The 13,915-nt window shown below is 39.4% G+C and overlaps 1 protein-coding gene across 2 annotated transcripts in view; it reads left to right on the forward strand.

The window, feature by feature from the left end:
• Positions 1-13,915, forward strand: part of Ccdc93 (coiled-coil domain containing 93) — a 92,516-nt gene that overhangs the window by 53,942 nt on the left and 24,659 nt on the right. For both annotated transcript variants that reach the window (XM_010623716.3, XM_010623715.1), the window contains exons 12-17: positions 1,015-1,131; positions 4,340-4,402; positions 8,350-8,423; positions 9,841-9,922; positions 10,796-10,861; positions 13,016-13,069. In XM_010623716.3, the coding sequence (XP_010622018.1) occupies positions 1,015-1,131; positions 4,340-4,402; positions 8,350-8,423; positions 9,841-9,922; positions 10,796-10,861; positions 13,016-13,069 (456 nt within the window). The remainder of the gene's footprint in view (positions 1-1,014; positions 1,132-4,339; positions 4,403-8,349; positions 8,424-9,840; positions 9,923-10,795; positions 10,862-13,015; positions 13,070-13,915) is intronic.

The raw sequence follows: 13,915 nt of genomic DNA on the forward strand, positions 1-13,915 counted from the left end.
AGGATACTTTAAATCCTATCTTCACTATTAAAATACACAAGGAAGGTCAGGTATCCAAAGAATTCATTGCGCTTGAGCTTAGAATCAGTGATTAGCTTGGAAATGGGGTACTTGGAGTAAAATGGGGAAATATGAAGTGTTTGACTAGTAAAGCTATGCTTACTAATCCAAAAAGTATTTTTGGAAAATCTGTAGCAACAAAATAGACTTTCCTATTTCCTTTTCCCAGGGTTCCTCACAAAGGCATTGAGGTTAGGTTTTTCTGTTTTGTTTCTACACCAAGCTGCTTCCTTCTTTGTGCAGGTTTCTCAATAATGACAACTCCTTGTCCTATAAAATGTTGCCATAATCACCAGATCTGGAGATCTCCTTTACGTATTTTCAGTCTTAATATTTTCTGTGTCTTGTTCAGCCCTCCTTTTGTGTCCCCTCCTCACATGTTTTCAGAAGTGTCCTCTTTGGGCTTCCAGCAATTTTTATCCCTCTCAAACCTACCACGTGTTCTCACTAGAAGACCACAGGTAAAATAAAGCTTAAGAGATAGGGCCTATGGATGGATGGAGGGAAATGATTTGGGAGACTTGCATTTTATTATAAGTGCTTCTAAGTAGACATTTTACTCATACGTTTATAATTCTTTGATCAAAATCATCGTTCTTGATGACTGCAGAATGGTATCTATGAAGACACTACTGTGCCTGTGTTATTCCTCTACTGAATACCCTTGGATGCTGTCTAGCTTTCTAGATAGCAACATAATCACAGTTATGTAGCCTTGGGCTTCTGCTGCATGTATTTTCCCTCTGCCAGAAATGCAGATTCTGTTGATAGGGCTTTTGGTCATTATGTCAGAATATTCCCTGGAATGGAGTTTCTGTAGAGGACCCTGTAGTTGCCCTGTTTTGGGGTAATTGGTGGCGTGGAAATTCTTTGCCTAGACTGAGCAGGAATGGGTCATCTGAACTGAGGTTAACTAATTAAACACTTTGGCTTTCCTCTACCCTTTTCCCACAGCAGTCTGAGCTGTCAGCAGAAGAAAGTCCAGAAAAATTAGGAACCTCTCAGCTACATCATCGGAAAATTATTTCCTTGAACAAGCAGATTCTACAGAAGACCAAACATCTGGAAGAGGTTAATGTTTTCTTTTTATGATTTCAGTCAAGTCAGTGAAACCATTCTTCAGAGAAGGGCGAAATGGGGAAAAAAGTAAAGATCTTCCTGATAGATTAATCAAAGGAGATATAGCCCTCTGTTCAGCCTCAGTTAAACTTATTTTACAAATAAAGTTTAATTAGTACATATGAACACCAGTTTCCTTAAATATTTTCTGTGGCTGCTTTCATGCTACAGGGATAGAGTTGAGTAATTGCCACAGAGATCACATGAGCTGCAGAACCTAAAATTCATACTTTCTGGCCATATATAGGAAAAGTTTGTCATGGCAAGAATAACATTGAGTCACAACTATTTATTGAGTGCTATTTTATGCTTAGCACTGACCCAGGGTATGGGCTGAATGAAAAACACATTATGATCCCTGCTCCCAAAGATCCTAAAGCCTGATGGGAAGAGATACACTAAATAACACATCTATTGTGCCCATCATCATTTATTTATAGCTATGAAGAGTGCTTGAAGGAGAAGTCTAGTGCTCTAAGAGAGTGACTGATAGGGAGACCTCACCTAGCCTTGTGTCATAGAGGATGGAGTCTAGAAAAAGTGAGCGGATGTTCACTAGGCGGGAAGTCTGCACAGGAAGCTTGGAGGTCAGGGGTGGAGATCTATGAAATAACGCGAACAAAGTCCATGGAGAGAAAGAGTTGACCAACTTCTGTTCTGTGGTTAGAGGTTTCCTAAGTGAGATCAGTACAGTCTGATCAAACAGGACCTTCCTGGTCACATTAAGGACAAACACTTCAGTGTTGAAGTAGGTGAAGGACATGATCCAATTTGCGTGCTGTGAAGACCATTCTGTTTGCTGTGTGAGCACGAATTAATTGGATTGAGTGAGAAGGGTTTCAGAGAGAACCCACTGTTAAGGAGGTTGATGCAGTAGTCCACATGAGTGGTTGATGACAGGAGAAGTGGAGAAAATGGATTGTTTTTAAGAGAAGTGTTGGAGATAGTATTCTGTAATACTTGATGATGGATGAGATTATTTTGGAAAGATCTTAAGTTTGCCCTGGAAAGTAGAGGACACTGGAGAGTTTGGCTCAGGAAACTCATTGCACAATAAAAAGTCATTATATGCTTCAGTTGCATGGGCAATAATATTTAATTAGGACTTTCTGTAGAACAGTTCATAGAAGTTGCTGTAACAATTGATTTTTCAAAAATGGGTGACAGTTGGCATTTTTAAAATTGAGTATGTTGGTACATTTTAGGTATACAGTACAGTTACATTCATCATTGGGATCTTCTATCTTTACATGACAGGTCTTTGTTCTCATTTTTTCCCCTTGTCCCTGCCCTCCCTTCATCCCCTCCTCCCCTTCCCATTTACAAACACTTTATTTCCATTTTTTCATTTTCTCATATTTTTTTCTTTTCCCTTATTACCTTTCCCCTACCCTTCCCACTTTCCCTACACATTTAGCCCTTTTCTTCCTATTTCACATTGTCATTTGAGAGGTGGCATTTTGAGATTGTGCATTTTTTATTCTTACAAGTCTTACATATTCAAAAGATATTCACATATCAAATGATTTTGCCCATTCTCGTCTTTGTTTGAATTTTGACTGTTAGAATTTGTTCTACCAGAGCTAAATAAACAATAGGCTCTGAGGCTAGGGATTTAGCTCAGTGCTTCCACCACCTGCCTCGCAATCACAAGGACCTAAGTTCGATCTCTGATACCAAAAAAAAAGAAAAAAAGCTCATTTTACCCAAATGCTCTGGATCATAAGCAAAGAAAGATGCATAGATTACTATGATTTGGTTTTTGTTCAGTAATTTATTTAAATATCATAGAACTGAGTACTTAGCTCAGGGATATCATCCTCCTAATCATAGCCAGTGATATAAGAACATGTGAGTGAAAAAGCTCATTTTACCCAAATGCTCTGGATCATAAGCAAAGAAAGATGCATAGATTACTATGATTTGGTTTTTGTTCAGTAATTTATTTAAATATCATAGAACTGAGTACTTAGCTCAGGGATATCATCCTCCTAATCATAGCCAGTGATATAAGAACATGTGAGTGATTGGTTCAAAAGGAACTCATCACTCAGTCAAGACAGCAGAGATAAAAGGTGAGGCTTCTTTATCATGATGTCTTTCCCCCTGATTGTTGATAGTTTGAAGTTTGCAGACCCTGAAGGCCACACCATCTCAAACACAAGTGGATGTTTACTTCTGCCTCCTGTCTGAACTTGTAAAGCAATGCTTACTTTCATTCTAAATGACAGTTCCAGCACAGTGTCAGTCTACCTGAGAGGATCATTCTTCCTGACTCGGGTCTCTTTTGCAATTGGTTCAGAACCTCGTTTACCAGGAGCCTGCCTGATATTTTTCAGGCATACTGCCTTTCGAATAGCAGTTTCTTAACAAAGGACAGTGATTACTATTGTGATGGTTAGTGTTATTAAAGATGAGCAACAGTGATAGCCTGTCATCTCAAAATTTAAAAAATGGGCTAGCTCACTGTGAAGGCGCTGGGTTCAATCCTTGGAACCAGAGGGGAAAAAAGAAAAGAAAAAGATGACCAACATGTAATCCTTGGCCTTGTAGGTTGAACAATTAGATGAGTAAACAAGATGAGAGAGTTGACATTTTAGAGATGCAAGTTGAATGGTTATGTACTTTGAACAGTAAAGGTAATTCATTTTATTTCTCTGAGTCTTGAAGTTCCAAAACCTTTCTTACATTTGGCATCATTAGCCAACCAATCATACTCTGTGGTAGAATCTTAAATGTTGAAATGCATTTTGTAGTCCCTGAACAGGCAAGTTGGTTAGTAGAGTTGAATATAGGCACACAAAAGTCATATAAATCTGAATTTGAATCCTGCCCATAACATTTGTCAGTTAGGAGACTTTAATCAAGTGACTTACCCATTCTGTTTTTATTTCTTTGCCCATAAAATAAGATTGATGTCTTCTATTGAATGTAAGAATTCAGTGATAGAATTTGTATAAAATATCTAGTAAATGGCCTGACACATAGTTCGTGCTGATTATGAGGTGGATTATGTTTTAATGTTGTTATTGGCAACCCTTCTAAAATTTCCACATTGCCTTTAAATCTTTTTGAGCTTCCATTTTCTTAATCTGTGAAATGGGACTACTGTCCATACCTGTGTTGTTCTAAGGATTATGTATTTATCTTTCATTTGCAGTTGCAAGCAAATCATACCAATCTCCAAACCAGATATAATGAAACAAAGAAAACACTAACAGAGGTGAGCAAATCCTCCTTCTACTATGGTCTCTGGTAAGAATTGTTTCTAACCAGCACTGCTAATGGAATGCCCAATTTATCATCCTTTGCAGAGGAGACCACTGTGTCCTCAGAGGTCTGGTCCATTTCAGAACATAGAAAAGTTACATAGTGATATATGACTCCTGCTATTAGTTTATCCATGCAGCAGTGTTCTAAATTTTTAATGGTCTTGGTGGGAGAGGTCACTGTGGGCTTTATGGTCAGGAAGGGTTTCCTGGGGCAGACCAGCCCAACAGGCACAGGACACAGAGACCTTTCAGGGTCTCACACTGCATGGACCCTGCTTCTCAAGCACCAGGTCATATAAGAGCTTCCTGTATACTGAATTTTTGAGCACATGAAGGTTTCTTGTAAAAGATAAAAGAATATCAGAGTGATGAAATTTGTTTTCAGGATTACCAGCTATCTGACAGGAGAGAGAAGAGGGCTGATGGTACATTTGAACCGTGCAGTTCAGTTTGCCATCTAGGTTGCACGTGTGCTGTCTCACATCAGCATCATAGCACGGCTCACCTCCCACTTCTGATTGCCTGGGAAACCAGGTGAAGAACTGATACCTCTGATACCATCTCTCGGGAGGATATTTAATATTTCTGTCCCTTACATTTTCACAGAAAACTGTCTTCCTCTGGATCTGAAAGCACTCTGCAGTGATTTTGGTACTAGGGCTGTAGCTGTACTCTGGAAGGGCCTTACTGCAAGATCTCCACCTTGTACTGTTAGACAATTTGGAACCTAGTAATCTTGTAAGACATCTCTAAAACCAAGTCAGTCCCCACTTTTTATAAAGTTTCATGTGAAATTTGCCTGTTTAAAATTCTTTCTTCTTTACCAATACATAGTAATTATTCACCACCTTGAAAAACCTGACAGAGATTTTTAGTTCTGGCCAGCCCTGGTCTCTTCACTAATTGTCTTAATAATGAAAACGCATAAGACACAGCTGAGCATGATAGCACACATTTGTAATCTGAGAACTCAGAAAACCTGAAGCAGAAGGATCCCCACAGGTTTGAGGCCAACTGGGCTGCACAATGAATTCAAGTCCATCCTGACTCCAGAAAAAGGACAAGCCTCAAGAATGGCTATTAAAATAAGAATTTTTTTCATGTTCTCTAAAAAGGCCTGTGTTACACTTAGAGAGTTTGATTTCCTTTACAATGATCTGTGACTACTTTCCTTATGGATTAGATACCAACTTCCTAGGAGTAGAACCCTTACTGCTGTATTACTTTTAATGCTAGAGTCATGGATCAGTCTTTGTGTAATAATCTGGAAGAGATTAAAGGCAAAACATCTTTTGGGGAGGAGTACTGGGGATTGAACTCAGTTTCTTGTGCTTGTGAGGCAGGTAGCAGAACCACTGAGCTAAATCCCTGGCCAAGCAAAACATCTTGATACTGATTTTTAGGACATTGTCTGTGCCTTAGGGTGTAACTCCTAAGTGGTGGTAAAGTGCTTTTTTGTACTAAATATTCAATCAAGGATTTTTTTGAGCTTTTTTCATGTCCTAGAACTCTGGAAGAAGTTATCTAAAATCACTAATAAGGGAAGTCTCCCTGTCCTCAGATATAAACAGCAACATCACTGGGTGCTGTGTGTTCTCTGACCCAGTGCTTGCATTCATCCATTAAATCATTACAATGACCCTACCAATAAGCAGTTTTCATTTCTGTTCTATCAGTGGGGAAACTAAGGCTAAATCCTTTGCCACGGGGTACCAGAATTTCAGTGGAGGTGATCTGCAATCAAGTGCCTGCCAGAGAGGGTGCCATCTAGTAGGATAAACTAATTCCCATCTACAAAAATGGAAAGCTATGCTGAACCTACTGCTGAACGACTTAGGAAGAAGTTTGTTCAATCTGAATAGCTAATGACCCTCCCCTATGAACCTGGGTCTCCCTTAAGAGAGACCCCTCTGCTCAGATTAAGGCAGAAGTTGGGCAAATGAGCTCTTTTATGCCAGGACTCCCAGGTTTTATCTCTTCAGCAGAACCTCCCTTTCCAGGATAACCTAATGGCACTGAAAACAGAAAAGTGTTATTTTTTCAATAAATTTATGAAAAAGCCAAGGCATGGATGGCAATAAGATGGCTGGCAGGAGCATGTGACACCTATGTGGAAGGCCGCACAGCTGCCTTCCATGGTGGCCTGAGTTGGCAGCACAAGTTATCAGGTCTAGCTTGTTTTCTTGCTAACCTTGTCAGCACAGCCCCAGTTTCCTATGTGTAAAACTGATTTTTTATTTTTTTTTTTTTAGTATGCAGAGTATTCTCTCGTGTCTCTTGGGGCATTTATTATATCCAAAGTTTTTCTTGCTGTCTATTTCTTCACGTTAAAATTCACTTGTTGAATTGATACACCTTTTTAATTATGTTCTCTTTGCATGTTCAGGATTCTTGATAGTGGGCTCATCTTTGATGTTCATATTTCCTGCTGCCCTCTCTCTGGATGCTGTATCTATTCTACTGAGCCTACTTTGTATAGGATTAACACTCTTAATTGTTTCATACTGATACTGTAGCACTTACCAGCAATTATGCAGATTCCAATAACATGACACCCCAGATGGTAGCTTCTGTTGGTCTGGGTCAGGGAACTCCCCATTTCTCCTGATTTTTCCTAACCATCTGGGGCTCTGCCCAGCCTCTGAGACTTAAGCACCTGCCTTTACGTTTAAGGTAATCACACTTCATTGCTTCTCCAACCTGGCTGTTTCAAACACAGATCTCTGTCTCTGAAAGCCAGTCCTTCCTCTACTAGCCTACACAGCTATCCTTCTCAGTCCCTTTCTATATTTCATCCCTCTTTATTATCCCATGAGATTAATTTCTGTGTTCTTGCAAAATAGTGTGGATCGTTTGGGAACCTGGGCAAGAAGGATTTTCTGCAACTTGTTCTTGGTCTGCTGTCTTAGAACACCTGGAACTTTCTTTTAAACTTTTTTGAAATAAGCACATTCACATTATTCAAAATTCAGAAGTACAAAGGGTGTACTCCTGTAACCCGCCATTCATTTGCTCTCTCTAGAAGTAATCTTTTGCTTTTGAATCTTTTTAGAACTGACTTTACAAGCAGTTATGTATACAGTGATATCTCGGTTCATGAATACTTGCTTTTGTTTGCAAACAATTTGGCAAATTTTTGTTTTTGTTTGCCAAACCTGCATCAAGTGTTAAACACAGCCATGGCCATCTTTCCTACACAAATACAAATGGGGCCATCTTTTCCAAAATCATAGAACAAGTTAAGTTCCTAAATCGAGGTACCACTGCATATTCTTTATACATATACACATTCAGTGTTTGAATTCCTTGCCACTCTCCTGGTTTTGTACCTTATTTTCTTCATCTAACAGTAGATATTAGAGATCATTTTAAAAGAGCTACTTTCCCTTTTTAAAAAATTGTAGTATCATATTCTATTGTATGCTGTTACTGCACACTTTCTGTATTAAAGTCTGAGTTTTATCTTTTTATTTGCCTCAGAAAAAGAAGGTAAATTTATTCAAGAGATGAGGAGAGTTTAGCCCTGCCATGCAGTACTGCTCTGAGATTGAAACCTAGGTCTCTGTCTTACAGCCAGTCTTTTTCTTAGCTCCTTACTACCAAAAGGTACCTGCTCTCCCCATTGCATTTGGCTTTCCATCCATTTGCTGCTGTGATTTGAAGCCATCACCAAAGCTTCTTTAACAGACAGTATGTCTAGGAGAGTCTGGTTTTGACCTTCTGTTGCTATCTTTCTATTCCCATTCCATTTCTCTGGTTCATCTCTTTTTCTCAGTGTACAGCCAAATCCAGTGGGCCTGACCAGCTATTTGAAGAGGGGTTTGGGTGTGAGTTGGTAGGAAGAAAAGCAAATGCACCTTCCTCTCTACTGCTGAGCAGCCCCCATTTTTGATTGCAGCTGAAGAGTCATAGTGAGAAACTGGACAAAGAGCAAGCAGCCCTTGAGAAGAGAGAAGCCAAAGCAGATCCAAGGCAAGAGATTTCAACACACATTTGTCTTCCATTTGAAGAAAGTAATTTGGCCAGTATTTGGGGACTTATTTTGTTTGTGCACAGTACAAAGCAGCCAGAAATCGTGGGTTCTGGGCCATGTAGATCAGTTCATTGCAAATGGCCATCCGGAAAGGGGTGCTCATATGCTTGCTGAACTGTCCTTGAGCTGTGCTATTAACCACCTCTCTCCCAATTCCCCCTTTTTCCATACTGGGGATCAAAAATCTGTGGCCCCCCCAATTCCCCTTTTAACAGAAGCAGCCTGTTTTTATGTTGTTATTGTTGTTTTTATTTTTTGGTGCCGGGGCTCAAACTTCGGACCTTGCAGCTTGTGAGGCAGGTGGCGCAGGTGACAGAACCACTAAGCTAAATTGCTGGCCTTATTGCTGTCTTTAAAAACAGCAATTCCTTCATGGTACAAAAAGGCATATGGGCATTCGGCTCCTGTCCCCAGTCCAATTCTGCAGTCATCCATATTGGTACATTTTAGGATACAATATAATAACATTCATCGTTGGAGATTTGTACCTTTATATAATATATCTTGACACTTATTTTTCTCCATATACTGCCCTACCTTCAAAGTCTTGGTTTCCACTTTTTCATTTTCTCATGTTTAATTCCATTCCCCTCTTCAGCACATATCTTAGCCATGTCTCCTTGACAGAAAAGATGAAATCCTTTTTACCAAAACCAAGCTGCTATAGTTTTATTATTGTTTCATTTACCCCATCACTCCCCAAGTAAGATGAATTATATTTACAAGAGAGGATGTATTTAACAGGTTTGGTTTGTAAAATCTCATGTCACTTATTTGAGTGAAATTATGAAATCATAAAAAGTTTCAGATACAGAATGAGCAGTTCTGGCTTAATAGATGATATTAGCAAAAAGTATCCACAGATCACTTGGTTTTTAAATTAGAAACCTTTCTTTCATGATATGGAGCAAAATGCTCTGAGATACTTGAAATTTTTATTTTCAAATTACTCCTTTTTTTATAACCTTAAGCAACTTGTTTCGCTTTCATAATGGATGTTAAAAATGGTTTTCAATACTATCAATGGCCAGCATGTAGATTAATTGGTATCATTAAATATATCCCATATGGTTGAAACTCATTGATGTTTGTACAGTTGACATTTTAATTCTGGAATCTGTGATGTTTGTTTGGATCTGTCTGATGGTCTTGGGTATATAAATGAATAATAATATCAGTTAAATGGACGTCATTACCATTTGTGAAGAATCATTAGACACTCTTGGGGGGCACAAAGGAAATTTAAAATGGAGTCCTTGTTACCTGAGCTCTGGTTTTAGCTGTGATTCATAAAATCATCATAGCCATATACATGTATATATATGTATATTTTTGTTGTTGTTCTTTTCTCTTTAGTATTCTGCAGAACTTGAGAGCGCTTGTAGCCATGAATGAAAATCTGAAAAGTCAGGAACAGGAGTTTAAAGCACATTGCCGAGTAAGTGTGGTGTGGTGTTGGCAGACAAACCATGACTTTTTTAAAAGCTCCTGGTTTACCTCCCCTGAGCTTTTGGGGTATCCTGTCTCACACAGTGTAAAAAGCAGACCTATCACGCAGGTATGTACCAGTCCTGTAGGGACACGAGAGTGAGATAACTGTGTGCCAAACCCCAAAATGGAAAGGGTTGTCCAGTAAACAATTGTAACTAATTTACAAATATTTTGTAAAGAAAAATCTTTAAAAGTTTTAAAAAGTTTATCATATAAACTTTTAGATACATGACTTTTGTGAAAAAGATAATATCATAGAAAGCCAGGGCTATACCAGGATGCCTGTGTGCCTTGTGTATAAGCCCAAGCTACTGCCATGTGGATGCTTGCATTTTAGTGGTTTGTGAGACCTGTGCACAAGTGACTGCAGCAGGAGACAGCAGATGAGGCCCAGCAAGTCTGATGTGCTCCAAGACAAAAGGCCAGTCCTACAGGAGCCATAAGGAAGCTGGATCTTAGGGCAAGGGAGATGGCAAGATGGACAGGTGGGTGGGGCAGAGATGGGGGAGAGGAAGCAGAGGAGCCTAACTGAAACTAGGCTGTAAGCCTCTCGTTCATTTCATGTCTGAGTGATTACTGCACAAGTCACTGGCCTTTTAGAAAAACCCTTTTCAACTGAGGGATAGCTGCCTTTATCCTCCTTAAAAGAACTCTCTCAGACTAAAAACTGGGATCAGAGCAGCTTGTTCCTAGTTTATTACCTGTAGTATAAACTCCTTCATGAAAGTGGAAATAAGACTTCTGAATCAGTAGTATTTAAATAATTTCATCCAGATACCTCCTTGTCCGATGCTTATAAAAGTTTATATTGCTTTTAAAGGAGGAGATGACACGGTTGCAGCAGGAAATTGAAACCCTGAAAGCTGAGAGAACACCAGATGAAAAGGTAAAGGCTTGACTGGGTCCACAGGGCCACCAGCTGCTGTGAGGCCCTATATGGGACTCAGCATTCCAATGCCAGGAAGGTCTTCCTTTCCACTTAACCTGAGCCTGTAAACATTTCTCAACTGTTTTCCTCCTGTGATTTTGTTAGAGTTTTATCTGTCTTCCTTCTTTTCTGTTGAAAATAAAGTGTTTGTAAACGGGGAGGGGAGGAGGGGGTGAAGAGAGGGCAGGGTTAAGGGGAAAAAATGAGAATCAAGACTTGTCATGTAGAGGTACAAGATCCCAACAATGAATGTAACTGTACTGTATCCCTAAAATGTACCAATAAACTCAATTAAAGCTGGAAGAAAAAAAAAAGAAAAGAAAAGAAACTCAGTCTGACTGGCTGGATCTCTGAATAAAGGACTTGCTCTTCCAGGCGCCTAGCATAGATTTCCATTGAACATTAAATTTAAAAATAGAGATGGAAATGCTGCAGAGGAATCCTTACAAGAGATCCAGAAAGAACATCATAATCTGCTTCAAGGACTAAAAGTTATTCAAGATAATGAACATGCCTTCAGAAAGATGCACTTAATGTTAAGTTGAAACTTGAACAAATAGATGGTCACATTGCTGTACATAACCCTAAAATAAAATATTGGCGAAAAGAGATTTCAAAAATACTACTGCATCCTATAAAAGATAAACTTGTTAAAGAGGTTTCTGTTCTAAGCCCAGGGGATCTTGAAGCAATAAAGAATCCAGATTCTATAATAAATCAGACTGCACTTTTGGAAGTCGTGTCAGGAAATGAAACCTAACCTTGGTGCCATTGCAGAATAAAAAAAGAAAGAATTATTTTTGCAGTGGGTTGCAGAATTGGATAAAATTACTTCTGAAAGAGAATTTTAGACAGACATATGAAGATCTTTGAAAACAGAGGCTTAATGAATTCATGGCAGGTTTTTATATAATAACAAGTTAAAAGAAAATTACCAGATTCTTACTTTGGGTGGGGATGCTGAACTGGAGTTTGTAGACAGCTTGGATTCTTTCTCCAAAGGAATCATGTTCAGTGTTCAACCACCTAAGAAAAGTTGGAAGAAGATATTCAATCTTTCAGGAGGAGAGAAAACTCTTAGTTCACTGGCCTTAGTCTTTGTACCTAAAAGAAATTACGCCTAAAGGACTTTGTTGAACCTGTTTATACTGAAGATTCAAGTTGAATTGGCATAGATTTGGTCTATTATATTACTAATTTTCTGTTATAACAATTATGAGTTGTTACAATTCTGTTAAAATACAGCAGAATTTTAAACTGTGACCAAAAAAAAAAAATAGAGATGGGAAAATATTCTCTGTTTCTCTTGGTAACAAAGATTATAGGGAACCTTTTGAATTTGTTTTCTGTTCTCACACTTTCCTCATAGTTTATTAACTGAGAGTCTCTGCGCTTAATAGGGTGTGAGAATTAGCTATGACCTGATGGTTTATGGATTGCACTGCCCTTGCCCTTTTATAAAGGGGACTTGCAAGTTCTGAAGGGAAGAAGAGACTTCTCTAAGCCAGCCAGCAGCAGGGTCCCGTGGCCGGACCTGACACTGTCCACAGACTACTCTGGGCTGTATAGGGGACTGCCACATCCAGTGGTGAGAGCCAGGCCTTGGCAGGACCTCTTTTCCTCATTTCCACCAGGCCACGTAACGTAGCTTCACATCTTTGTGGGAACTGGCCTGGTGAGCAGCACAGCCAGGATTTCAGCAGTGTCCTGCACCATCACCACAATCTGTCTTTACAATTTCTTCTCACACTTTGAACCCTTGAGACACGATCACCAGTTCAGCCAGCCCTTGAGATTACACAGATCACAGACTTTCAGGATTACCTTTCTTGCTTTAGTACATCTTGTTAAAGGAATTCTTACCTTCAAAAAGAGCTACAGTTTACTTTGTTAGGGTTTAGCTGACAGACATTGAAGAACTGTTTAAAATCTAGAGTGCAGTATATGGGCTTTTTGCTTTCTCTTCTCTCTTTAGACATGCTGAGTGAATATCAAGGCACTTCCAGCTCCACTCTTCTTCTAGCCTCCCACAGCCTTCCTGCATTAGGCTCTCAGCTTCCATCCTTTTCTCCTTTATCAGGAAATGTGTTTATTATGTTTTCTTCCTTTCAGACTCTCTCCAGTGGGGAGCGGCATGGTGTGCTGACCTCTACAATGACTCACAGTGTAAGTACCTACCTATTCTATTCTCAAAGTTGTACTCAGAGCCTGTGGCAGCCAGCTTTCCATTCTCTCATCAGTTTCTCTTGCCTGCTGTAATGGTCTCAGCCACCTCTTCATCTTCTGGGCTTTTAGGGGCACTATCCCTTTCTATAAACCTAGCTCCTCAAACGGAGACAAGGCCTTACCAAGGATGGCCCTAATGCTCACCATTCTGGTGGGTTTTCTCCCAGTCCAGGGTGTGAGAGTTTTTTCTTCACAGCAGAAAAGGGAGGCCTGCGATGGTCTCTGTCTGTAGTAAAGCTCCAGGAGAAAAAGAACAGCAAGAGTATGAGGATAGGAAAGGCAGAAAAACTCTTAAGTGTTTTCTCATTCATGGTGGCTCTTCATAGCCTGCTAGGAGAATAGGTCTCAGGACTCTAGCAGTGCAATCTCTTGGAGGTCACCTACAGCTACACCCTGTGGAAGACCATGTGTGTGTGTGTGTGTATGTGTGTGTGTTTCTGCACATATGTGTAGATGCACACATGCTGGGGACAAGCAGCACCTCTGACCCCTTTTGTAACTTTCTCTGAAGCAGCAAAGCTTCCAGCTGTGACTATTGGTTGAGTTCAGGGTAATATCTCTTTTCCACTAAGTATTGTCCAGTATAACTTTCTGTAATGACAAAAATGCTCTGTGTCTTCACTAATGTAGTAACTACCAACTACATGTGACTACCAAGTACTTGAAATGTGGCTGCTAGAAGTGAAAAACTAGTTTGAAGAAAATTTAATTCATGTAAATTTAAATAGCCAATGTGGTTAGTGACTATTATATTGGACAAAAAAAAAAAAAAAAAAAAAAAAAACA

The sequence above is a fragment of the Fukomys damarensis genome, unplaced genomic scaffold, assembly GCF_012274545.1.
Source record: "Fukomys damarensis isolate Sample0158 unplaced genomic scaffold, DMR_v1.0_HiC HiC_scaffold_29, whole genome shotgun sequence".
Taxonomy (NCBI): domain Eukaryota; kingdom Metazoa; phylum Chordata; class Mammalia; order Rodentia; family Bathyergidae; genus Fukomys; species Fukomys damarensis.